The following is a 26,103-nucleotide window of genomic DNA, read 5'->3' as shown; positions in this document are numbered from 1 at the left end:
GCCTTGTATATTGTGTTATTACAGCTCAGCTATTATCACTCAGGAAGTTTGCTTCAGCTGGCTGCAGCCACCTTCAGGAGACAGAACCACCTATAAAAGCATATTGGTTTAAACAGCCACTCCCTGTCTATTAGCTCAAAATGACATTTAATGAGGCCTATTAGCTCTGCCTCAAATCAGCTCTGTGGCTACACTAGACTAATGACACCAATAACACAGGCTCTCTCTCCAAAACATGTCGTGTGGGTGCACATGCAGACACAGGCGCTACATGTACATCCATTAGCAGTCATATGAGCATACCGACATGCCTATACGGATGAACACACACAGACATATGCATGTACAAACACACTTGGCGAGTTGGTCTGTGCAGTGGCAAACCACAGAGTAACCAAGAGCTGTCAAGTGATTAAGCACAATACGAGCCGCAGAAACCGAGTTAGCCTCCCGCTAATAACACAGTGGCCAGAGGGACCTGACTAACCACTTACTACACCGAAGCGCACACTGTAAACCTCTGAGGAAAAATTATTCCACAGATCTTTAAACTAGGCCACGCTGATATTAGCCACTCTGACCGCATAATTAATTGGCTGAAGCTCACTGCCACAATTCGGAGATACGAGCCCCATTCATTCACGGGTGGTCCCATACTACCATTGTTGGGAGAACTGCTGGGGAAATGACATCCCTCAGGAAGACCCATATGGCTACCATAAGGCTTATCAAAGACACAAAATGTCCTTCCTGAATGAGAGACCCACAACCAAGCAAGCCATTAACAGGGGGAGAAAAAGTGCCACTAACACCAATAAAACAGCTGAAAACTGTTTTTAGTTCTAGCTGCTCCAGACCAGGATCCAGCCCATGTTGAAATCGTCTGTTACTGTCAGCTTATTTTCGAGAAACTACAGTGTTTTTACAAACAGGGGCCACAGAGTGCCAGTGTGTGTCAACTTTCAGACACTCCAGTATTCTGTCTCTGTGTAGACCCCACCAGAGGCCCAGTGTACTACAGGCCTCCTAATTACCAACTGTTTTAACACAAAATAGAGTTGTAATGGCTGACAAAGCCCCCTGCCCCGGGTCAATGAAGCGTTCACAGATAGAATCGTGTTTTCGGGGACAGCCGGTGCTCTCAGCTGTGAGTCTCTCCATTCTGTAACCTGGAGGAGGGGAAGAATGGTTGAGAGGGCACATGTGTGTTTTGCCACCCTCCGACCTCGACTTAATGAACCCTGAGAGGGAGACGTGTTCTGGCTGCAGTTTCAGAGTAAATTACACCACGCCGCAATTCTGACCACTTAAGAGAAAAGTGAAGAAGTTCAGAGGTTACGTATGATGACATACACTTTATTGCCTAAATTACTGTCCTGAGACTAAAGCTGGAACATGCAAACTTTAAAGCTTTTTCTTGAGATCACAAATTGACAAGATGGAAGGAAAGAACAACAGAGGAAAGTCTCATCTCCAACCATGGATATCCAAGTCAGTTCTGCCTTAACTAGTTTCACTTTACATGTCCACACACACCAATAATACATCTTGCATGCAAATTGAAGACTGCAACTATGGCTTTTCCAAACAAATTCTGCCTCGATTCCCATCTGCTCGCCACCAAATAGCAGGACTTGTTTGAAAGTCGTCTGACGGGGGACAGCAGATGCACAGGAAATGCTTTTGATCAAACAACATGCCTCGACGGCGAAGAGGGATGAAGGGGAAAAAATAAGGGTGTGATTGTGAGTATGTGTGTTGGAGGACAAGCATGTGCCTTTGTTTTAGGATGTGTGTTGATGAGTGCTGAATGTGACTGTGTGAAGCCTTCTTTGGCACCATGAGCAGGTTTCCTACATTGGAGAGTGACGATGGTACTAAGCCTAGTGTGTCGCGGCTCCTCTATGTCTCCGTGTGTCCTGGTGCCATATGTGACGGGGGCAGGCAGGCGGGCGGGCAGGCTGTTTGTGATGTGATATTGTTAACTGCGACGCCATGAGATGAGAATATGTTTTTTTATGAATAGGGAGGAGGTTTAGGGAAACAGCTGCATGCCAGACCAGCTGGCACTGACGGCTATAGTAAAGTTTTTTTTTCCTCCTCAGTTGTTTTTATATGGCCCATTAAAAGGAGCTGATGCTAGCACTCTGCTACCCAGTGTACCCTCTCAGGAATATTCAGCCTCACTTGTTATTTCTCTTCTCTCTCTCAAACCATCACACAGAAGGCTGAGCTGCTTACAGAGAGGTCAACTAAATGAAAATTCTTGTAAATGCCAAACAGCTCAATTAATCAACAACATTTTTTTGTTAATCAACTTGCTTTATTAGGCTGTCACCATGTTAAATGGACTTCAAACCAACTGTTTTACGCACATTATCAATTTGCACATAAAGCACCTGGAGTGGAAATAAAAAATTAAATACTGCAAAAAAAAAAAAAAAAAGTTTTTTTTTGTTTGTTTGCATTCATTTAAAATGTTGGCATATTGAAAAAGGCAAAATGTGCAATTGAAACAGATTTAGCAAATGAATCATGATTTGACTTAAATGTCCACTGAAGAGCCAATAAATAGCATAAAAGCCACAATTTAAGTGATTAAAAGTCCTGCCCATTCAGTTTAACCTGTTCTTTCTTCATAATCCTCAAACTTTATGAAAGTTTACCATTGTAAAGATTTAAAGGCAAATTACAGAACCATGTCATATGCATATTACCATGCTGTATGTGCATGTATTTCTACTCACTTCTGGGCTCACGTGGTCCATCCACGGTGACCTTTATGGCTCGGTGGTAAGTGGCCACTTGTGGGGGGTTGGTGAATACTGTGATTGTCAGCGTGAAGCTTTTGCCTGTGGTGACATCAAACAACATCAAATGACAAACCATCTGAGGAGACAATGAACTGCTTTCATTTCTAATCACCCCTAAGTCCCAAATGGGTTTGTGATCACATAATAGCCAAAGCAAAAATGACTTTAAAAGGATTATTATAAGACAACATTGCTTGTGTGAGGATGTCTCTTTAGGTACAGCCCAAATGAAAGACTAACTGGAGTTTCTTGTTATGCAGACCTTCTCGCTATCTAACGCAGCGTGAGTGGGTGAGAGGCACTTTAATAGTCACTTCCTTTCTCAATAATCCCAAGAGGTTGCTGCCTTGGGGTTGAGTGTCTATGTTCCTGTGTGCATGCACAAAGAATGCTATGAATCAGATTGCAATAGTCAAGTCAGCAGCAGCACTAACAGCTGAAGTATGCAGACGCATCCAGTAACCATGGCTACGTGCAGGAAACAGGAAGTGGGGGGCAGGTTGCTGCAGCGACTCATCTACGCAGCTGTCCATTCAGTCGCAGCCAGCCACCCGTGTGTGTCCTCCCCTCTTCCGTTACACACACTGGTTCACTATAAACATGCTTTTTGAAGAAGTGATGAGTCTGGGAGATAGCAGATCACAGATGCAACAGGTGTTCCACATACCTGATATGATGGGCATGTGGGCGATGTAGAGATAGTAAGATATGATTAAAGATTGACTGCTGTCATCTGGTACCTGTTACCTCATTTGGGCTTAGTGTCAAGGCAATACTATACTATTAACTTTAATTATCTGATCACTAGTATTTGATTACTCTAAGTCTGTTCGTGCTGTCATTGTGCTGTGACACTATTTCAGCCACCTACTAATAATCCCAGTCTATCTTTGTTGGCCGCTTCTGCCTCTCTGTGCATGACTTTTAGCTATCTAACATCCTATCAGTTCGCTCTGTTTGTACCTATCTCGTCGTTCCTGGGTATTGATTTCAGACACCTCGTAGTCTGATCTTCCCTGGTTCCTATGTCACTTCCTGTCATAAGATTCTGTGTCACAGAGAGCTGACGCATGCAAGATCTCCCTGGCGACAGTCACCATGCCTGCTCTCCTCTCTATACCTTGTCCCCCCATCATCCTTTTTTACTGTCTTAGATTCATCTCTATTTGACGGCTACAATAGGAAGGGAAACTGCAAAGAAAAGTCACTGGTGGAGCTGCTGACAGCGCACATCACCATCAGCTTATTGTATGCGACCACTCTCTGTGAGCAGAAAATAAAGAGCCTCTTAGAAAATATTTCCAGTAACTTTGGAGACAGTAAGACAGCACATCCCCAGTGCCAAATTTTGAAACATAAATAAGATGATTAAGCAACACGATGGAAAATTATTCACAGAGTCGCTTTAGCGATGCCAAATATTCAGGGAATGCCATTTGACCCAATCAGAGTGTGCCTCTGCTTTGCTGTCTGAGAGCCTGAGGGCATGTGCTTAGAGTGATCAGCTGTAGGGCTGTGACACCACCCAACATGTTTATAACCCTGAAACTGAGCTGGTTCATGTCAGGTGAACATTAAAGAAAGAATTCTTGTTATCAGATCAACACTTTCCTAAGGGTGGCAATGCTGAACTGACACATCCCATCTTTGACCAGAACTTTGTATCCTAAATTAAAGCGCCAAAACCCACTGCATTAGTAAACACTGGGAGTTAGAAAGCTTGTCATTCTTACCTTAGTTAGGAAAAAAAAGGTTCCTAATTTTAAAGCAAAGAGAGTGGTAGCAACATCTCAGACAGGCAGTGGGATTTGTGCCCGGAGTTAGAGAGATCATTATGTGGTTGCCACGTAGGGAGTGTGACCACTAATCCACACCACTGAACCAAATAGCTCCTTCTGAGTGGTAGCAGTGTGCAGTGAAACAAGCACAGAGCGTTTCAGGCCTCACCTCTGCCACTGCGGCCCACAAAGCGAAGGTCATTGAAACGCGCTACTTGGTTCTTCATCACACCTGAGGCGTTCCGCAGCTCAGCAGAGTAATTCTCATCATTGCCTGCCATTACAGTGACAACGGTCCCGTCGGGTATGTCTCCAAGGGCAACCACCTGTCACGTGTGCAAAAGTCAGAAGGCAGAAATTTAGGAACTATTTTCATCAATGTATTGGGAGAATTAACAAAATGTGCACCCTCCTCAGACAGCCACAAACTGTTAAAACATCAATTAATCTATGTATGCTACAACATGTTTTCTTCCTCTGCTCATGTAAAAAAAAAAAAAAAAAAAAAAAAAAAAAACTCAAATAAAACAGAAATGTTTATTATAAAACTAAACTTAATAAAGAAATTCATTTTGTTTTAATGTCAAACACTAAGTGAAATTAAATATGTTTCATTCTCAGTTTCACTCATAAAATAATTAATCCAGCTAATGTGACAGCTCTGTTTTGCATCACACCATCCTCCAACAAATGATGCAGATAGATGGTTTTAATTTTGTTCTCCTGAAGCAGTGGAATATTATAAGTGTAATTATGTGAATGAATTCTATAAAGCAGTCTTAAAAACAAAGGCGCAGAGGCCTCTTGTTATCATTTAGATTCCTGGATGAAGATAAAAGAGCATAAGCAGGCCTACAGAGTAGCAATAATTACAGAGCCACAGTAATAAGAACAGTTAAATAACAGAAATATTTTTAAATGTGTCACATATGATTTGAAGCCAGAGCTACAGCTACAAATTTCCATTTTGGTGTCTTTGATCTGTTGTTTAAATAATATCTGTCAAGTAATTAATAGGGCCTTTCCTGTGAAATGTCATGGGAGCAAAAAACTCTCCAGGCTTTAAAAATGCCTACAAAGGCCTAAGATGTATAAACAATCTCTGTTGCATAGAGAAAAATACACATTTCTGTATTAGGTTTTCTGCCTTGCAGTTAAACTAAACATGTGCAGATTAATTACAAAAAAAACTGTATAATAAAAAAATGTTGTGATTCTAATAGGCCACAGTGTAGTAACTCAAACAAAATTGCCTGCCATTTTTGTAATGTTTTATTACATTAACTGATTGGTTGGTAATAAATAAAACTCCGTTTTTGTTTGTTTACAAAATCTCCAAACAAAATTGAGCCAGATACATTTAACCCAACATTTAGCCTTTCCCAGAAGGGACAGGAGGGAAGAAGAGAAACACAACAAGATTTTCAGCTTTTCTGACCTTCGATTAAATTAATTTACTTTGTACAACGAATGCATATTTAAATAAAAAGCATGCGTCCGCGCCCTTTTTTGATACATTTACATTTGGTTGTTGTTTGTGCTCCAGTGTAGACAGCATCACGTTGTGGTTTACACACCTTTTACTTTACCCACACATGACTGAGTCGGGACTCACCTTAAAGGCGACAGGCAGCGTCTTGTTGCACCGCCAGTGGGAGGGCAGGACCGAGCAAAGGAAGTTGGGGCTGTCGGTCCGGACCAGTTCGGCTGGGTGGTCGGCGATGATCTCGGCCATGCTGCGGTTTTCGTGGGGACGCAGTCTTGGCACCGCCGCGGCTGCGTCCGGCTGCCCGGCTGGAGAGCTCACATCGTTCATCTTCCCTGGGACCGGCTGGAGGCTATTGGACGGCGGACTGAACCTCCGACTGGCGCTGGGATCTACGGGAATTCGCATCACAACAGCGTGGATTATCAATAAAGACACCAAACGCTCTCCAGTTCCTCTCACTTTCTTTCTTTCTCTCACACACTCTGGAAGAAACCCGGAGTGTGCGCCGCCGCTGAACCTCAGCGCGTCTGCCAATGGAAAATGGGACTCGGTGAGCGCACACCGCGTTTCAAAACTCTCTCCACTACAAACTTTAGTGGGCGCCTTCAAACGACATAAAATATACTTCTCCAGAAAGAAAAACAAGCCTTGAAAACTTGATGATGTTTTAAATGACAAGGGTTCTTTTTTTTTCTCCCAAACTTCTCAGTAAAAACGTCCGTGCCCCATAACGCCGACACAGTTACTCGGTTGTGGATATAAATAACATCAAATAAATGTCCGGGCGCTTAATAGGCTATACAATTTCAAAAAAGCAGGTCTAAAATGGAACAGCCGACCCAGAGGCTCAAAACAGTTTTTTTGTCTGACTTCCTTCAGTGAAAAGTCAAAGCGCTGCTCCAGGTGTGTCATTGAAGTCTTTGTGCCAAACTGAAAGGCTCTGTGAAAGCCCGCAGGCTATGTACACACAAAGTTTTCAAAGTCAAAGGAAAAAGCTTTAACAATACTTAACACGACTATTTATAAAGCCGCGACGTCTGCAAATTGTGTATATTTTTCCGTGAAGTCTCTCTGCCGACCCGAGGGTTTTGTATAGGGTTAAAAAAGGTTGGTGAAGTCGGAAAAAAAAAAAACAACAACAAAAAAATCATCGCCGGTGAGATGAAGGAGGCGGAAAACGAATCCTGTTTTGTAGCCGTAAATGTGGTTAGTGTTTGGGGGCCGGGGTTTCCCGTGCTCAGGCTTTTTGCGGTTTATATAGCTCGAGAGCCCCAGCAATTATTGCGCTGATGCGACTCCAACACGTGGTGTCTGGAGTCAGATCCAATCCCTCCGCCATAATCTATCACGGCTATATAGAAGACCGGACAGGTCTCTGTGTAACGTCGATACCTTCATGAAACACACATGGGACGACATTTCACGCCGTTACCCACAGTTCAGAGTTTACACACAGTCAGCTGTAGCCTACGTACCGACATGTTAGCACTCCCCTGGACCATCCGCGCGCTCCTAACGCCTGAGACGGTCATTTCCAGTCAGTCGACACGCACCGGTCCATCCGTCCGTGTTGTGTTACCACTGAGCCCTAACAATACTGTACGCGGTCAGAGAGCGATCAGAGAACCGAGCCGGTGTGAGAAGTGAACTATACTCCATAAGGTAGGAGTGAGTGAGTCACCGGAGAGCGGTGAGTCAGGTTGAGACGCAGGAGTAGAGTTTCACTCGAGCGCAGGGGAGAGCTGTTGTGCAGGTGTACAGGTATTCTACTTGACACGAGGTTCATCCAAGCATGTGGTCGCTTCTTGTAATACAACTGCCGTTTATATAGAAAGCCATTTATATACATATCTGTCTCATTATCTGTGGTGCCTGAAATAAGTTGATAAACTTCTCACATAACTACAATTTCATGACTTCATTACAAAACCAACCGCGGCAAAAAAAAAAAAAAAAAAAAGCCTTGGATCATAATGAAAGTGCGCAATTACGCACGCTGTTTCATATCTAAATATCAATATGACTGAATTAAGTATTGCAGTTAGATAAAGTTAAAATTAACTCTACTTAGCTGGAAGATTTCTATTAAATACTATTTCTACTCCACGACAGATAAGAGGAAAAAACTTTAATTTGTACTCTACATTTATTTAAGAAGGGTAGTTACTGGTTTCTTTGCAGATTTTATATAAAAAAAAACACACGAGGAACTTCTAAAACACGAGGCAGTCATATATTTAAATAACCAGCAGTACATAATGCAGTATAAAAGAAACTCTTCAATCGCACAATTAAACAGTAAAACTCCACAAATTAATATATTAGAAATAATATGCATAAAGTGCAACACACAGATGGCACATTTCTGCAGGATGGGTAATTTTAACCTCACAGTACATTTTCCTCTTATAACACTATAGCACTACTTTTACTTATGTAATAATTTCAGTGCAGGACTTACATAAAAGTGAATCGCTACTTCTACTTAAAATAAAGGATCTCAATATTTTTCCACCACAAAAATAGGATGGCATAATGCTAAACCCTTTTCTTACAAATTACACATTGTTTCAGAGCGAGATGAAAACGAAGAAAGAAAAAAATAAAATCAAGATGTTTTGATGAACATCCTGTTTTAAAAAAAAAACAAAAAATAATTTCATGTTTAAATGTCCAGTAGTTGTGGACATTGCTCTGATCGCAGTCAGTGAGAAGGCCTGCTTTGCCTGCCCCTCAAGTGTCTACTGTAGAGGGCATCCTCTACCCTCTGTGAGCTGTCTGTCGGGTTCTAATATCTCAACTGGCTCTCACCACCCACCCCACCCTCCCTGTTACCCATCCGTCTCCAAATGAGTCTTTCTGAGTGCCACATCACACAGTAGTGTGTGTACAGTCACTCTGTGTTCCTGTTGCTCCTAAACAAGCTTTTATTGCAGATGTTAGGACAAAGGCCTTTGATAGTTCAGACTTATTTCAAAATAAAAGGAAGAACAAGGAAGCACAGCTGTCAGCTTAGATCCTGTGAGGGCTTTTGCAACTTGTTTTTATGCTGTAAAGTTGGATATAGCATTAGACATTTATTCGCGGTACTAAGGCCCGAGCACTTGAAATAACTTCTTGTGTTTCATAAGTATGTATGTACGTGGGTGTACTGTGCACATGCAGACATGTCTGTTAGCATGTGTGTAAGGATGTGGGAGGGATATATATATAAAGTCTGAAAGCACTGACACGCATCTGGCACCTCGTCATGTGGACTGGGAGGGGGAAAAAAAGTGATTGAGTTACAATTCCCTTCCGTGTACCCCAAACACCAGAAATATGGTTCACATTGGCCAACATTCTCAAAGATCAACTAACAAATTCATGGATGGATAAATGTGAATAGTAGTAATTAAATCTGTAATAGTGGTAAACATGGCCTTGCAGGAACCGTGGAGTTAGTTATTCCAACAGAGTTAAGTTTCAGCTCTGACAATATCTTTCTTTTTCAGCGCCGAATACATTTGAGGTAATGTGGAAAACATCCTTAATGTTGTTCTGGAATCTAATTTATGAAATCTTAGCATAGACATAATTATTGCCTTTTAGTCAATTTGATGCCATCAATTTAATTATCGAAATTGTGTTTCTGTTCAGATCGGAACTGGACTTTAAATGAGCAACTCTTTATTTGCATGATTGATGAGTGATTTAATGACGCTCCAATAAGTACATCATATCATATCAGTATCATTTCATATCCTCAAATGCTTTTTAAAGCAAACTAATCAGTCTTATTGTCCCATCAGAATCAGTGGAAGGGAAGAGCCTCTTGATATTCCCAACCAAACATCTAGGCCTCAAACAACCACCCCCCACCCCCCCACCCCAACGTAGTCGTGACTTAAACCCTGACAAGCCTGGCTCATCAAAGAGTGTTTGTCCCATCTGACTCTGCTTTGCCTCGCCGCTGTATGTCCAGCATCTGTCTTCCAGGTTCCTACAGGATACGGCACGCATTCATACAGTAAAGCCTGCTGTCGGTTTCTCTGTTAGTCGGAGGTATAGGGCGACCCCTGAGATGAAAATCTGTGTTTGATGTCCTGGAGATGTGAGGGAGACAGTGGAGAAGGCGTTAATGTGCCAGAATACGCTGTTCAATCAAAAAATACCACTTCCACCGCGCCAGTGTCCTGGATTTAACCCAGCCAAAAGTCAACTTCTGATCAAACGCGAATGCTGGAACGTTCATGCACTGTTGGACTTTGAGGGTATTTGACTGATCCTGTTCAGTATTAACAGACTTAATATTATGTAGAAATGCATGTAGCGTAAAGCTGTTCATTTAATGCGGCTGCTACTCGCCTGGTGCACAGCTGGATCGTCTCTCTCCGCTCTGGTATTATTCATCTACTGTGTTACACTGGCTTGGAGTAACTGCACAGTAGGAGAAGTCACTAACATTGAACAACCACAGTATACCACAATGAGCAGGATGTGCGTTTTTTGATTTATGGTAATATTGTATTTCTGCTGCTGAGTTTCAATTATTTGTTTTCAATAAAAATCAAACTCAGCTGACATTTTCTAACTAATGTTCCTGTCGAGATATCAAGCGAGTAATAAAAGTTTCTGTTCTCGTTCCCACTTGGAATGACAAAGACTGTGTGAACCACTAATATGCACACACACACCCGTTGTCTATAATGTTGTCAACAAACTAAACATGCAAGACCTTTCTATTCCCCTGTTTCTTTCCCTCATCCGTCAACTTCTTTACATCCCTCTTGCTCTTTCCAATTCACAGAAATGCACAGTTAGAGGAACTGTGTGTGATCACTATTAACAACAACTCATTAGGAAACATAGCAGGAGCCTCAGCTTGGCAATGATGCGAAAATGTACATTCAACAACAAAGAGTAAAGTTGAAGCAGGACACACCGAAATGTACACACTTTATGTTTTATAGAAAAATATTAAAAACCATGGCGAGCAGCATTACTGTCTCTGTACCACTCTTCTTACTTTCACAAGGGTATACTGATATTATTGAAGAGGAAAACTACAGCCACTTAAGACTCAAGATTGAGGTTCCATTTCACAGTGGTGCATTTTTCAAGACACGTAATTATAGCTTTCTAGAGGACGGCTGTGACGAGGCCCAGGCTTTTTCAGCACTAACGGGATGTTTCCATGTTTGGCAGGCTATCAACAAGCCAGCTTGCCAGCTAACCAATCAGCCAGGCCACCAGGCAAGTTGGCCAACCAACCCAGTACCCATCCTAATAGCCACTCAACCAAACCAACCAGGATAGAAGACATGCAGCTGCAAAACTACGCTGCTGGTCAGTGAGACCAGGGCTGGTATACAGCCAACTAAGCAGTCAATTAGTGGAGCAGCTAGCAAACAGAGGAGGATGATGATAGGCAGAAACTTTATTCCTTGTGACCTCATCGGCACAACCTCACCAACTCACATCCACACACTGATCCCAGATCATAGCTAAGCCCTTAATGACTGTTTGTCACTGAGCCCGTGACATCACCGTGAACTGTTAGGATGAAGACAGCACGTTTTGTGGTGTGTGTGTCTGCGTGTGCATATCACAGAGCAACCATTTTCATGGAGTGTAGCATTTAGACTTTTGAGATGGCTGGACTTGCTGTCCCTATTGAGTTTAATATATTTCAATTTTGAAGAAGTTTTGCTCCATTCTTGAAATCACACAAGAACACGGGAAAGAGATGGAGACATGGAGGGGGCGGCTGCTCACTGCTTGTGGCAGGAGGGTGGGGGGGTAAGGGGGTATAAAGACAATTTCCTCTCTGCTCTTATTGCTCTGACTGTCTGCCGCCTACTGCCTTCATGGAGGTCCCTAATTGAGATCACTTGTACTTAAAAATAGGAACAAAAAAGGAACTTCTGTGGGCTGGGAGATGGAGAGGAGAAAATAAAGCAGTAATATGTGACGAAGGCTGCCATTAAAGAGTCCCAATGATAGATCTGAGGACCGGGGCTGAGCTGAGAACTCTTTCTGTGTATGCCAGGGAACCTTCAGATGTTGACGTGTCACACACCACCTGCCGTCACAGCGCTAAAACTGTGCATGTAACAGTGTATTTGTAGGCTTTTTGTGTGTATGTGGTTCTTTGATGGGGTAGGGTGACAGTGCCCGGGGTTGAGTCCAGAAACATGCCATAAATGAGGTTCAGTTTTTCCACTTTTGTATGCAACTGTGCATATTGAAGTTTGTCTCTAAATAGCTGCAACAAAATATCTTTACAGTCATCGGAATTACTTGGCCGCCGTTCTCTATGCAGCCTTTGTGTCATTAGCTATACTATTATTAGTCCTTCACTTTAATTCAAGCACTCCACCAATCAAACCCTCCCTGGAGCTGCTTTCCCCAGACTTGGTCCCACAGTGTCCCTTAAGGCATGCTGGTTTCCCCTTCGAACCATCTATCACTCAATCAGATCTGATCATGCTATTAATCAAACAATGAACCCACCTCCTCCGAGACCAGTTTGACAGACTGACTTAAGGAAGCACAACGTATCCAGGAGTGGTACCGCACCATGGCTGGGGAAAGAAACCCCGTAAAGAGCGTTTTTCTTGGACCAGGACCCTATGTAAGTGCTAAAGACAATACAGACACTTGGGCTAGGCCAACATTCCACTTTACACTTTTCCCTTCCTATGTGTATTTCACTGGTCTACTTCCTCTCTGCAAACTAGCCGGCTAGTATCAAAATATTTATAGTACATCGGCAAGACATGCTGTTCTCATGTATCCAGAACCGTTTAGCCCGTGTTCATTATGCGAGGTAAAACTAATACCAGATTTATTATAGGGGGAGATTTCATTCTATTCTCGCTGTACATATAGCACAATTGAGGATGATTTATGTGAGGTAGGCAGGCACAGGCGAGAATAGATAGAATGACTATGCATCGAGCGGGGAACAGGCAATGGCCCAGACTAGCACTCGCAGGGGGGCTATCGTCTATCACTTGCCCATTTCCACTACTCCTGTTTTGAGACTGGAGGAAGGTAAGGAAGAACTGGCAATGGCTGGAGACAGGGAGGGAAAGGAAGGAGGTGGGAGGCAGGGATATATGTATGTATATGCATGGAGACAGGGTTTAGGAATGTCCAGGTGCACTGGGTCCAAACCGATGCAAGGAGCTGTAAAGCAGGGCCAGATGGAGGGAAATCAAGTCTGTCAATGGATGCTCAATTGCACACAGACATAAACATTTAACCAAACATGGAGTAAACCCACACCTGGAAATGTACCATATACAATTTTTTTTTTGACCTGGAGCATATAAATGCATTTAATATGTCTGTTTTGCTTGGCCATCTTCACAGCATGACTATCGTGAATGGCTTTACTGAAAATAAGTGAGACTCTTTAGAAAAGTCCTTGCATTGCATTACTGCTCTATTTTTTTGGGGGGTGGGGGGGGGGGGGTGGGGTGGCGGATCAGTATCAAACTGTCAGTCAAGTGAGCATGTCCAACACTGAGACGACCTCCAATCAGATAAACAGGAAATGAAAAAACATTACTGGGCAGACACTGCAAGCAGCCATGCACTAGGCGTGCTTCAAGCAACATCATTCAACTTCCGAGGGTTTGGATCTTGTCCTTTTTCTCTTTATTTTCCTCGGAACCAATCCAAAAGACTCAAGCCTGAACTCTACAACCTCAAGCCATACACACCAGATCAAATTCTGAACCATTCAAACATCAAAATGGCCCCAGGAAGCCTTGGCTTGTAAAAAAGTTTAGAGGCCTTACATGTAGCGCACAACACTCTGTGTAATGAATGAGTTAACATATTAAACTGAGAGTGTCACGGCTGATGCAGCTCACTCAGAGATGTGCCTTTGACTAAAACCTTAGCCTGTAATTACACTGAGCTTATTAGGCTACTGGTCAGAAATGACTCACAAGAAGGTCGGGGTGTAGAGGGGGAGAAAAGAGATGGGTGGATGGAGTTCACTTTCATGGCTTCCAGCCTGTCCTCAGACAAAATCAATCCCAGTCATCTTTGGAAAAGATGGCTCTTTAGACGGTATGAAAACATCATCAAAGTTAAGGGAAAACATGATTTCACAGAAGATAAATGACTATTGTCTGATTATGTGACCTATGACCCTATGTTTTCCACATACTCTCAGAACATCCCGGTTATTCCAGGACAGGGCCTCCTCATGTCGTGTCTGCTCTGCCCCTAGCTGAGGCTCCAATGACGCCAGCTTTATAGCGCCTAAATCGAGTCCTGAGCAGGGAGACTCATCCAGTGCCGAGTCCCATGAGGAACATCAATTACATTGTGAAACGCTGTCCTTCAAATACAAGCTATTCTGTGGTGTTGCATTATGGCAAAGCTGAGAATTTGAACGTCACACACATAAAAAATCCCTCTCTGGCAATGGGGTTGTTGGGATGTGGTCTTGGGCTGACAATTAAATCGTCCCCTTGGAATATACTGTCACTCTGGAAGCATGAGATTTACAGCAAATCATTTCGCGAGAACTGATCATCTTAAATGTTTTAACTGTATTTTATAGTGTCATAGATCACTCTGATATGTTCTTACGTCCCAGAGAGACTGAAATCTGTCCCCAGTAGTTGCAGAACTCATTTACAGACAATTAAAGAAGCTCTAAACAAGCCAACCTTCTTTCACTGAACCCTTTCTGAAAACGTCCTCCACCAAATTAGTTTCTTTTAGCAAATTTCCTGCAAAAGACGCAAATATTTGACGTGTGACAAACCACAAAGCATGATTATATAACTCTCGCAAACATCTTTCAGGTTAAGCAAAGAAGCTCCTACCAGTAAGGAAAACCTTGAAATCCATAAAACAGGTATACAGGTTTAAAAAACTGTGAACATAAAACCTGCATTTAAATTGCAATAGATTGTTTTTCATCGGTAATTGCCTCAGACTGTGAGGTTGAAGATTGGGTAATCCTCAGGGTGTGCTTCCCTCTCAGCCTTTCTTACTGTATGTCTATAAAATCTTTCACACTCTGCTCAACTGCGGCACAGACAGTGTCCTATCAGAACCTGGTTGCATTGTATATGTGCTTTTTAACTATGCCTCTATAGTGGCTTTAATGTGAACAGGTCATGTGCATATGTGTGCCTATACATGTGACATGGGTGTGCGTATGTGTGTGTAGCAGCAAAGGGGCTGGCTCTGAGACTTTGGTTAACCAGACTATAATTTGGAGGCCCAGTGAAGACTCCCAGCAGCCTCTAACTGTTTGTTTACCAGAGAGAGCGGCTCTACTGTTTCTGCTGCATCTGCAGGGTCCTGCTGGAAAAGGGCGTGTGTATCTGTCTGGATGTGTGTGCATGTGTGTGTAGATGTAATCATGTGTATAATGTGCTGTACATGTGAAAGTGATATTTTAGGTTGGTAAATAGATAATTGTTTAATCTTGAATCTTAAAGATAACATAAATCTATCTGTAGACATTATAAAGGCAATTTGGTTCCTCAATCTTAGATTACCACATTTCTAATGTAGCACATATTCTCTTTTTAACGAACCCGTCCTTCCAATTAACCTAAAGTTCTCATTTTCCTTTTTCGCATACATGTTTAAGCTACAGTAAATCAAGGCTAAAATATACATACGCCCCCCTTCTATCCAGAAATGGCAGCTTTGTCATAAATAAAGAAACAAAAAGAGCCCAGCTTGACAAAAAACATTCTCACATTAAAAATGTTTGTCAGCAAAAAGCTGACTGCTATTTTTGTTTGTGCCGAATGTAAATCTCCTGAGACTAAACTGCTCACTTTCCGCCCCAATTGGGCTTTGTTTTTTCACCAATTCTGCTCCCAAGCAGGAAAAAAGAAAACAATACAATTCAAAAGACCGGAGCTCCCAGCCTGTCATTTAGCTGTTACTTTGAATTGCCATTGCTCTGCATGAGCTGTTTTCCTTCTCTGTCTCTCTCACACACACACACACACACACACGCACACACTAACACACACACAATTGTTGCAGCATCTTAAAATTCACAAGAGGAAGAAAGACAGACTAGGAGAGGAACCTTCAAAATATCACTAATGAAATATTCCTGCTCCTCTGGGATTCTCCTTTGCTCATTCAGCATCAGGAGGATAGAAGTGGAAAAGGCCTGTATTGGTTCCTGTCCAAAAAGGAGGAAAAGAGAAAGAGAGAGAGACCTATTTCCTTTGGGTAAAGACGGAAAACAGAGTGAACAGTGCAACAGTTGACGGAAACTTTTAACTGCGACAACAAAATGAACAACAGACGACTGTAAGAGGGCAGCTTTTTGTTTGGCTGAGTGACAGGATTCAACTCCAGACTGACAGCCTGCCCCAGTGAGGATCAGACACCATGTATGTATATAGACTTTGATCACACAGAGCTGCTTGTTGGAGGAGTGTGATTGGACTGAATATGTGTAACTGGAACAGCTCAGGGATCAACATAAAACAACAGCTACTAAGTTCTCAAAAGATGCAAGTCTCAGTCATAGGAAACAACTTGAAACAACCTGAAATGTAATGTCGGGGATTTTGCAGTTTTGTAACATTGCTGTACCAGCAGAAATTGTTCGAAACTTTTCTTTTTTCAAAGCAAGAGTCAGAAAAGTTTCGGGATATTTGCAGAAATGTTAGAAGAAGTTAAAGTCTAACAGGTAACACGTAGGATGTAGTTTCAACACAGCTTTCAACAGATATAGGGACAATTCTTTTAATGTAACTGTAAGCAATTAATTCCACCTAAAACATGAAACATTCAGTACGAAAAACAATGTAATGTTACAGATTCTTCAGTAACTCCCCATTATACATGAATGCCGGTTTAGCTCTTGTTATACTGATTGTGCTTTCACTGTGCATCACAACTAAACTACTGAGTAAACTCTACCTACAGTAAAAAAAGGCCAAGATATGTGGCTGAAAGCCAGCAAAAAGTTTTGTAAGTGGATCTTTTCTTTGTTTTCTATTTGTTGAAAGAATGAGCCTGAAACTCAAACAGCCTGTAAATGATTTATACTCTTGTATAAATACTTCACTATAATTCTATATCATTAAATATGTTTCCAGCCATGTTGAACTGTGTTACTGATCATTCTTTATCTATTTTCACAACATTAACATAATCTTTTAAAAAGTTACAGTGTAGTAACTCAAAGCATTAACCTTTACAAATTAATGTTATTACATTTTTTTTTAATCCTGATTATGTGCAGGCTTGTTTCACGATTTCTTTCCCTGTTTCCCTTTGTTTCTTTTCTCTTGAGGCCACTTTACAGATGATAGCCACCATTTCTAGCTTTCCTCCTCTCCCCAGAGACTTGTCAATATCAGCTTCACACACTATTCAAGTTCAAAGACTAGCATCCCACTACACACACCTACACACACACACTCCTGACCCCTTTTTTGTCTCTGGGGCATATTTAATTTCAGTGGCTGTGCACACTTTGGAATATGTCTGTATCTGCGTTTGTGTGTGCCACAGGTGGTGCTGGTGACTCTGATTATCGCGGCGACCAAAGCATAGCCGCCCCACCACATTTGTCATCAACCTTTTCCTGCAAGCGTGGGTGGGAGGGGAAGGATAGAGGGAGAACATAAGGGGAAGTAGCAAAGAAAAGGATGAAGGAAAGAGAGGAGGATGGATGAAGGTAAATGGCCACCCCCGCAATGCCATATGGGAGGTGATTTGAAAGAGTCACTTTTGTGTTGCTCTTACTGGACAAGTGACGAACGCAAACTGATCCTCCCCTTTCTATACCATTTCCTACTTCTCACTTACTCTTTTCTCTTTTGCTTCACTTTAAAGTTTCTTTCTCCCTCTCTAATTTTCTCACATTTTAAGCCTAACTCTCACATGAAAGAATAGGCACAAAACCCTTCTCATCCCCCCCCACACAAGTGCTTATAGTTGTCAGATAGCCATAAAAGGTCTGAGTGGGCGTTGCAGAGTGGGTGGGCGCTCTGATTTTCAGGTGTATTTGATCTGTTATGTTCACACCTTGGCGTTGGCAGGGGGCCCACTGTGTGGGCAGGTAATTTGAGCAAATTAGGAGATGGGGCCAGTGTGTTATTAACGACACTCCATACCCTTCACTGCACGTCCACCTATTGTTCCCTCCTCAACACACACCTTTTCTTTCTTTAGTTAAGAGTCCCCTGGTCCCATCTGGCCCTCCCGCTCTACACCCACCCTCAGCTCCTCTAAGGGCACAGTGTATGGAATGCACACACACACACACACACACACAGTGCACATGGGACAGGAACAGCAGGAGAGGGGATAGGTTCCAGGTGCCAGTTTGAGTGAGAGCATTAATCAAGCAGACAGGTCTTCCTGTCACAGACACCTTTAACAAGCACACACCTACACAGAACTGTTAATGCACACACACATAGTACTGTACATAACACATACACAATACTGTAATATTATAAACACTTTACAGTACTGTGCCTACACAGCAGCAACTTAAAATCCTCACTGTTTTGTTCTCTTACAATGTTTTTTAATAAATATGTGTTGTGTGTTAAATGATTACAACTTGAGAGAAAGTGAGCACTGATACCAACGTCTGAAGACATGTTGTAACAGGGAGTACAGTACTTATCCCCACTGATGTGTTGCCAAGCTATTGATCATAGTCAGAGCCTGTAAAACTCTTTCATGGTCCTTGACTAATCCTGTTTCACCTTTCTTGTCGAAAATTTAGCAAAATTGAAGCCTTCTGTGTTTACGCTGTGGCACATTATGTGTTACCTCATGTAAATAATCAGTATTACTAAAGAAATACAGCTGACACATCCACCCCGCGCTGCTCTTTTCATGACCTGCTGGTAAGTAGGGTTTATATATTTGGGAGTCAGTCCTGAGTCAGTGGGGATATCGCATTCCTTTAAGATTAAACTAAGAAGGGAAAAAAACGTTCCCTTTTCTCCAGAGTGGAAAAGAACAGATAAGGCCTTGTATAGGTGCTTTGGCCACGCTCTCACTCACATCGTTACAGGCAGAACCCAAACATCCAGGAGGGTCGACAGTCCATATTTTCCCCTTATAGAAACACAACGTGGAAGCGAACCTGCCTTAGCTGTTCGCAGGAGAGCAAGGGAAGTATGAACGACGATGTTCGAGTTTCCTGTGGTTTGAGTTTGCTGTATCAACTTTGCTTAAAGCCATCTTTTGACTTAAATAACTAAAATAAAACCTGAGTGCTTGAATGGATCAGTGAAAAGACAGGACACAAAACAGAGAGTGCAGAGAAAAAGACGTATATGAATCTGGGTTATAATACTGGTGTTCTGTTTCATTAGGGTGAGCCAGTTCCAAGATAGACCAATTTTCAAAGTGTTAGGTAGTTACTTCCTCTCTGAGGGCTTATATCGGATAACAGTAATTCGCCCAGCATGATGCAATTGAAATGGATGAAGGACTGCAGGATCTTGTTAAGTGTGAAAATAGCATGGCACTGCATTAAAAGCTTCACCAGCAAGTGTAATGGCATTAAGCTACCTGGTAATTATGGTACATAAAGAAAAGTCATAGTTTTGCATGGCATGAGCTTGCAGAACCACCCAAATACACCCTAATTTGAGAAGCCCACACTGCAAACATACAAAATCCTTGCATTAATTTATGAGAAAAATCTGTTTCATGCAAAAGTGCTTAAAAAAGCAAATTGCTCCATCCGGTTTTTCCATCTTTTATCAACACTTCAAACAGACACGAACCTGCAGTGAGCACAGTCAACAAGCAAAGTGGCTTATCATTATCATAATAACGTAATTAGCACTATCGCTACTGAGCATGAGGAAAAAAGAAGCAAAAATACACAGTGCCCTGTGAAAATTTACAAGGTATTCTGAATTTGTAATATCACTCCTTTGCTTGAATATTTTAAATAACTCCTCACTGCTTGATTTGGAAGGAGGAAAAGAAGATATTGTGCATGAATCAGTGTTTCAGAGCTGTTCTGGACAAGACAACAAAGTCTGACAGATGACACTGGAAGTAAAATAACTCACAGAGTTTCTTTTGTTTTCTGAAGAGCTCACTTGATTCCCTGAGTGATTTTTATTGTTTTTATCACCATTTCGGATGCTTCAAAAACATGAACTGTGACCATGCAAATACCTTTATAAATGAAAAGAAAAGCACACAACTTTCACCACCACTTTCACATCTCAGCAGTGGAAAAGATCATATGTTGTGGTGTTCCCATGGCACACTCATTTAGACCTTAATAACTGCCTACAGCCTATTTAAAGCCTTAATCAACACCATTCACTGCGAGTACATTTGGGTGAAAATACACACCAATTAATCTATTTTTGATTAATCACTGATCATATTAGCACCCTGTACCTCCCTGATTGCCCTCAGGAATTATACAGAAGGTTTCTAATAGCTGGCACAGCTCGCAAACACACACAGCACCATTTTATTCCATCAATACGACCCCGCTGGGATTAAATAACATGTTTGCCTCAGAGGTACAATTAAGCATTGCTAAATAGAGTTCCTTTGAGCCTGACGTTAAGGGAAGAGTCTGCGCTGCACAGTAGCAACCAGTGGAGTGCTCAGGTTTTCCCCCCTGGCTTTTTCAAATTACCTATTGATGAGTGGGCTTCACGTCTCTCCCTGGCTGGGGAGGGGGAAGAAGGGGAGGATGTCTGGTTCACTTTTAAGATGTCTCCAAGAAGTAGGCCTGTGGTTAGATCTAAGGCAACACTTGTGCAACAGAAGCGGCCATATATATATATATTTATACACATACATACATTTTCCTTGCAAATTATCTGAGATTTTTCTAAAGGCAAGTCTTCCACCCGGAGTCTTCACATATTTAGCCACATCTCCCTGCTTTTCTTTTGATCATGTTGATTTTGGTTTGTCTGTGTCAACCCCCTTTTTTGTCTCTACTGAGAATACACAACTTTACTAAATTATATTTGCTTGCATGACTTAATTGTCTATAAGTAATTAAGTTTGTAATAGTGAAAACGGGCACTTAAGTGTTTACCAGAGAGGCACAGTGGTTGAGTGGGTGCCACACATGTTGAAGATTATTCTGCCCTCCTCCGTTGCATCTGCCAGTCTGAGGAGTTATAAAAATGTATTTGAGGCAATTAAATGAAAACTGCTTGATGTAAATGCCAACACAAATTTTTAATGAGCTGGGAAAGTGTGCTCAGTCCCAAATTAAAAATGTCCTTAAATACAAATCTACAGAAGGAATGAGTAATGTGGCTTTCTAACAAACAAAACAATATTTTGTAATATGTGTTCTCAGCAAATTGGCTGACGCTGGACAAAACGATCCAGGAGAAACAGGGCTGAGGGGAATTTAAAGAAAATTACACAAAAATAAACACAAAAGGCAGGACTTGAGCTCCGTCAGAGCATGGTTTTGTCTAAGAGACAGACTTACACCGTAAGAAATAGATAATGGTAAAGAATCCATTCAGCAAATAAACATATATGTTTTAAAATCCAAAATCTTACACTATTACAATTACCATATTACACTATTTTGAGTCAGTGGGCACGCAAAGTCAAAGTCAGCTTTACTGAAACTTGAATCCTGTCTGATTAACACAAAAATATTCAAGATGCCAATCCAAATTTTTGCCTATGTTCTGGTGCAGCACAGTACATTACATTTATTTATTTTAAGCCATAACTATAACAGAAACCTCTGATGGTATTGCAAAATCACACTGCGCTGTCAAGGGGACTTTTTGTGGTTGTACTGACAGATTTACTACCCAGATGTTCATAAACAGGGGCAGTATCAGTGAGGTGTAACAGAAAATCCATCAGCAATATTAAATACAAGGATCAATCAGGATTATCTTGCCTCAGTGTCTTTCCACCTGAACATCTGCACACATCTGCTCCTCTCTTTCCCTTTGCCACTACTACAGCATGCTTTCAATTTCCTGCAGCAACGCTCTTCTCCTCTCCTGCACTCCAACCCCAGAGACACGCCGAGAGGTCAGGGGGTTAACAAAGTAATAGGTGGTGGTGATTGGTAGAAGTCTCTCACTCTCTCTGGGCTTTCATAGCGTATTAGAAGCCACCCGGCTTCTGTGTGTAGCAGGAGCCCAGAACAGCTGTGTCTGACCATGGAGCGACATCTTAAAATCATCTTTTAAACATTTGATTTGGACAGGGGAGTGAAGGCTCCGGACCATAGCGGTGGGGAGGTGGGGTCTTTTTTTTTTTTTGTGTGTCGCACAGGAATGAAAATGTTTGTTTAAATTTGAAAATTCATCTGGTAAACCTAAAACATAATTTATTTACTGATTAAATTACACTGTGTAAAGAAACTGTCACAACAGAATACAGCAAACCCAAAACAGAGGCTGCACAGTGGAGCATGCAAGCTCGCCTTCACAGGTAATTGAAAATCATAAAGTTGACACTGCTACTGTTCACAGGTTATGAGTCTCTTGTGATCTTATTTACTATGGATTCATTCTCTAGCCAAGGTGGTTGTTAATAATACAGGATTGAAAAAATATTAAATATGATAAATAAATTAGACTGTAAATGTAAAATTATTTGAAAACATAAATATTGTGATTGGCATAAACCATGTGTTCCAGGTGGCTTTGTTAATACATGCGAACAAATTAGGTTTTGATTATCCAAACAAATATTAGTTTTTTGTTTCAGTAATTTGCAGGCAAGCAATACATCAATATAAAGCATCACAAGTGTGAATTCATTAGTTATACTTGTATTATGAATTTATGCTATAGAAGCTGACATAGAGCAACTTCCTTTTTAATGCAGATTTATGGCTGTTAAATGCTCCCTGGAGGCAGCAGAAATTGAAACTGATTAATTAATGACAGCGGCACAACCGAGCAATTTCAGGAAGTGATTACAAGCCTTTCTTGGCAAATTAATCCAGATTTCTTCCCTGGGCACAACAGAGACACCCAACGCACACAGTCCAGTGTTCCCCACATCTTGTTTCAATGCTTGACTGTAAACTCTCTTGTGCAGCGTGTTTACGTTTGTCAAAAATATCACCCATGCTTTTGTTTTTGGTTCCACAATGGCATCGCTTTGTAAATCTGAGCGTATGTTGCACAAACATGTCATCTCCCTCTTTCAGAAATATTTATAAACACCACGTAGAGTAAATACTGGAATCCATAAATATGGAGAGGATTTTTTTCTTCATCTTTTTCATTTCAGTACCACAAAAAACCTTGATGATAGCTGGGTCTTTCCACAAAAGCTTGAACTTTGAGAGAAGGGTCCTCTGTGGTGACCTTAGCTGATCCCCTCCACTCATCTGGACCCCTCAGTCCCATCCAACATCCTTACCCCCTTCACCCCAAACCCCTTCATTCCACTATCCAAACCTCAACACCTGACCTCAGGCTCTCCTATGACCCAAACCCCTAACCCAATTCAAGACACAGTGATCAGCAAAGCAGTACTCACCCCAAAAGAAGTTTTGTTGACATGGTGTCACTGTGCTGAAAAGACTGTTAGATGCCATGGCTGCCTCTGGTTGCAGCAAGCCCCACTTTTGTTCCTCTGTGGTTTCTGTGACCCTTGACACGTCCTAAACCAAGAGCACGGAGCATGTCAAGAAGAAAAAAAAATGCAAAAGCCATCCACAAGACATGCTTTACGTATCAACTGTTTGGATGACCACAAGTAAAAACCAGGTTTGGTTTTATAGAGAAAAAAAATTGCAGAGGCAAATATCGCCTTTGCGGATAGATCAGATGGTGTCGGACTTGCTTGCTTGGCGAGTGTGGTTGGAACGTACTTACTCGCTTAGCGCCGTCCTTGTGACTGGTGCTGGCCCGCGACGATTAACCATTTACACTCCAGGTCGCCCTCAAACACCAACCCCGAGCCGCACGTCTGTGGTTCTGTGGTTGTTTGGAAGGCGAGCAGAGCCCTCACACAACTCAAAAGGCACCAGCTTTAAAACTTGTCTCTTTCCTGCCCTCCATGTGCCGTCAGTGGAGAGCCTGGGTCACATGCCCTCTGACGTCATCACGGCACAGCAGTTGAGTGGGACTGCCTCCCGTTGTGGCTTTTTTCCTTCTTCTCTTCTCTCCTCTCCTCTCCCTGGACTTTTTTCTCTCCTCTCTGGTTCCCCTTTTTCTCTCTTACGCGTGGTTCAGCAGCGTTTCCAGGCTCTCTGGGGGATCGGGGTCTGATGCTCCCATGAGTTAGGAGGCTTCAGTGGGGGCAGCTTGTTCAACCGCCCATGCCTCTTGAGCATATGGGGAACAGCGCTCTCTCTGCTTTGCGCTCTTTTTTCACTCTTTCATCCCCCTCCTTGTCTCATATTATGTCTCTCTCTGACTCTACTTCCCTCAACTCCTTTTAACAGGCTGTCATTCTGCTCCTGTCTGCCTCTGAGCAGGGAGAGCTGAGCTTGGTAAGATTTGAGGGTGTGAGTGAGGAGCGAATGGCTGGCTGGCGGTGTGAGACTGGGTGTGTATGTGTGTGTGTCTGAGCATGTGTGTGTTTGTCTGGGTTGCAGCGAGAATGGGGAAAGAGACACAGAGATCCTATGTGAAGAGAAAGCAGACGGGGTGTAAAATCCAGTGCTTATTCCAGTGCCACTTTGCAGCCTGGGATTGCTCCCTTTCCCATGTTTCACACTCTTCAAGTTCATGTGTTCAGCACTTCTGTTATTATGTTATTACTGTAATAACTGCCTGTGTACTTGTGCATGTATGCATGCAAGCCTGTGCTGAGCTTTAATCAGCTCTCATAGAAGTGAGGGAAACGTAGACAACTCCTGTAAGACCACCTGTCTTCTCTGTCTAAGAGATGCCTGCGCACAGTCTTGCTAACACTTGGGCGACACATTATAACATAGACACCCCGCAAGAATGGCCCACTGACATATAGTGCTGGGCAGGCAACTTAAGACGATTAAAGATGAATCATCACGTTCCACACACAGGTTCCCACTCACGCACATTCAGCGCACACCTTCACAAGCACAGGGGCTTATCTTTGATCAGTGATCACAGGTGGTTGTTGCAACAGATCAAAAATGCAGACTGGGTGTTAGTAAAGAAGAACGTGTGGAATCAAGCTGAGAGCTCAGTCAGGTTTCGAAGTGTAAAGCTCAGTTATCTTGTCAATAGCCGGTGGGAAAGCATGACAAACTGAGAAAAAGTGCTGCAGGCTCCTTTATTGGGATGTTTTGTTGCCAGCAGAAAAGTTTCCAGCTTTTGATTTGTAATTTGTATAAATCTATCAGTGTTGTTCAATTATAACATATTTTAAGTAAAATCAATCAAAAATCTCAATAATTGTTAATAAATGGTGGTTAATAAACAGACACTGAACTGTCTGCAGTGGAATGACTTTCTAGTAATCAAATATTCCCAATAAAAAAGATTCTCACTGTTTTGCCAATTTATGTTGCTGTAAACATTTGAAAAATAATTTCAGAGAGGCGCAAACAGACTTAATTTTGGGTAGCCAGATAAATCTTTGCAACATGACACGAAGTAAAGGTTGCAAGAATAAATATCATAAACCTGAAGTGAGCTTTTTATTCATACTTTGTTTGAAATGTGAAATGGACAATCGTTTCAAAAACACTGGCCGCAATATTACAGTTGGTGTATTTGTGGAGAGACATTATGCATTTCTGAAAGTAATATTTTCAAATATCTCTTTAACTATCTGAAAATGAAGTTCTATTAAATATACTTTTGTTTTTATAATAATCTATGAAAAAGTTAATCATAGCTTTCAGTTCAAAAAAAAAATAATTTACATTTCAGTGCAACAAATGCAAGGATATGAGTGCTTAGCTCTTATTTGTTTTGAATTTTTATAACCTTAATCTAAAAAAAAAAAGTGTGATGTCAAAAATGTCAAAGATGGCACAACAGCATTTCCACAAGTCTTTGCCACCTACCTTATTTTTGTGCAGTGAAACATTTTTCTTGGCCTGGTGCTTTGTAAATATTTGCTGTCTAAAACAAGAACA

General features: G+C 41.8%; 1 protein-coding gene across 4 annotated transcripts in view; it reads right to left on the bottom strand.

Moving 5' to 3' along the window:
- The window catches only part of runx2b (RUNX family transcription factor 2b), a 38,896-nt gene extending 14,411 nt beyond the window's left edge, over positions 1 to 24,485 (bottom strand). Inside the window, exons 1-5 of one of the 4 annotated variants that reach the window (XM_067481476.1) lie at positions 23,906 to 24,485; positions 23,568 to 23,691; positions 6,207 to 6,469; positions 4,761 to 4,917; positions 2,748 to 2,852 (exon numbers count right to left, since the gene is read on the bottom strand). In XM_067481476.1, coding sequence (XP_067337577.1) covers positions 2,748 to 2,852; positions 4,761 to 4,917; positions 6,207 to 6,469; positions 23,568 to 23,625 — 583 coding nt within the window. In that variant the 5' untranslated portion in view covers positions 23,626 to 23,691; positions 23,906 to 24,485. Of the gene's footprint in view, positions 1 to 2,747; positions 2,853 to 4,760; positions 4,918 to 6,206; positions 6,470 to 7,555; positions 7,834 to 23,567; positions 23,692 to 23,901 lie in introns of those variants that run through there. The other 3 variants (XM_067481474.1, XM_067481473.1, XM_067481475.1) reach the window with 3 other exon arrangements.
- Between the last annotated feature and the right edge of the window lie 1,618 nt (positions 24,486 to 26,103).

The sequence above is a fragment of the Channa argus genome, chromosome 17 (assembly GCF_033026475.1).
Source record: "Channa argus isolate prfri chromosome 17, Channa argus male v1.0, whole genome shotgun sequence".
NCBI lineage: Eukaryota > Metazoa > Chordata > Actinopteri > Anabantiformes > Channidae > Channa > Channa argus.
The sequence above is the reverse complement of the archived record's forward strand: the minus strand, read 5'-3'. Positions and strand labels throughout refer to the sequence as shown.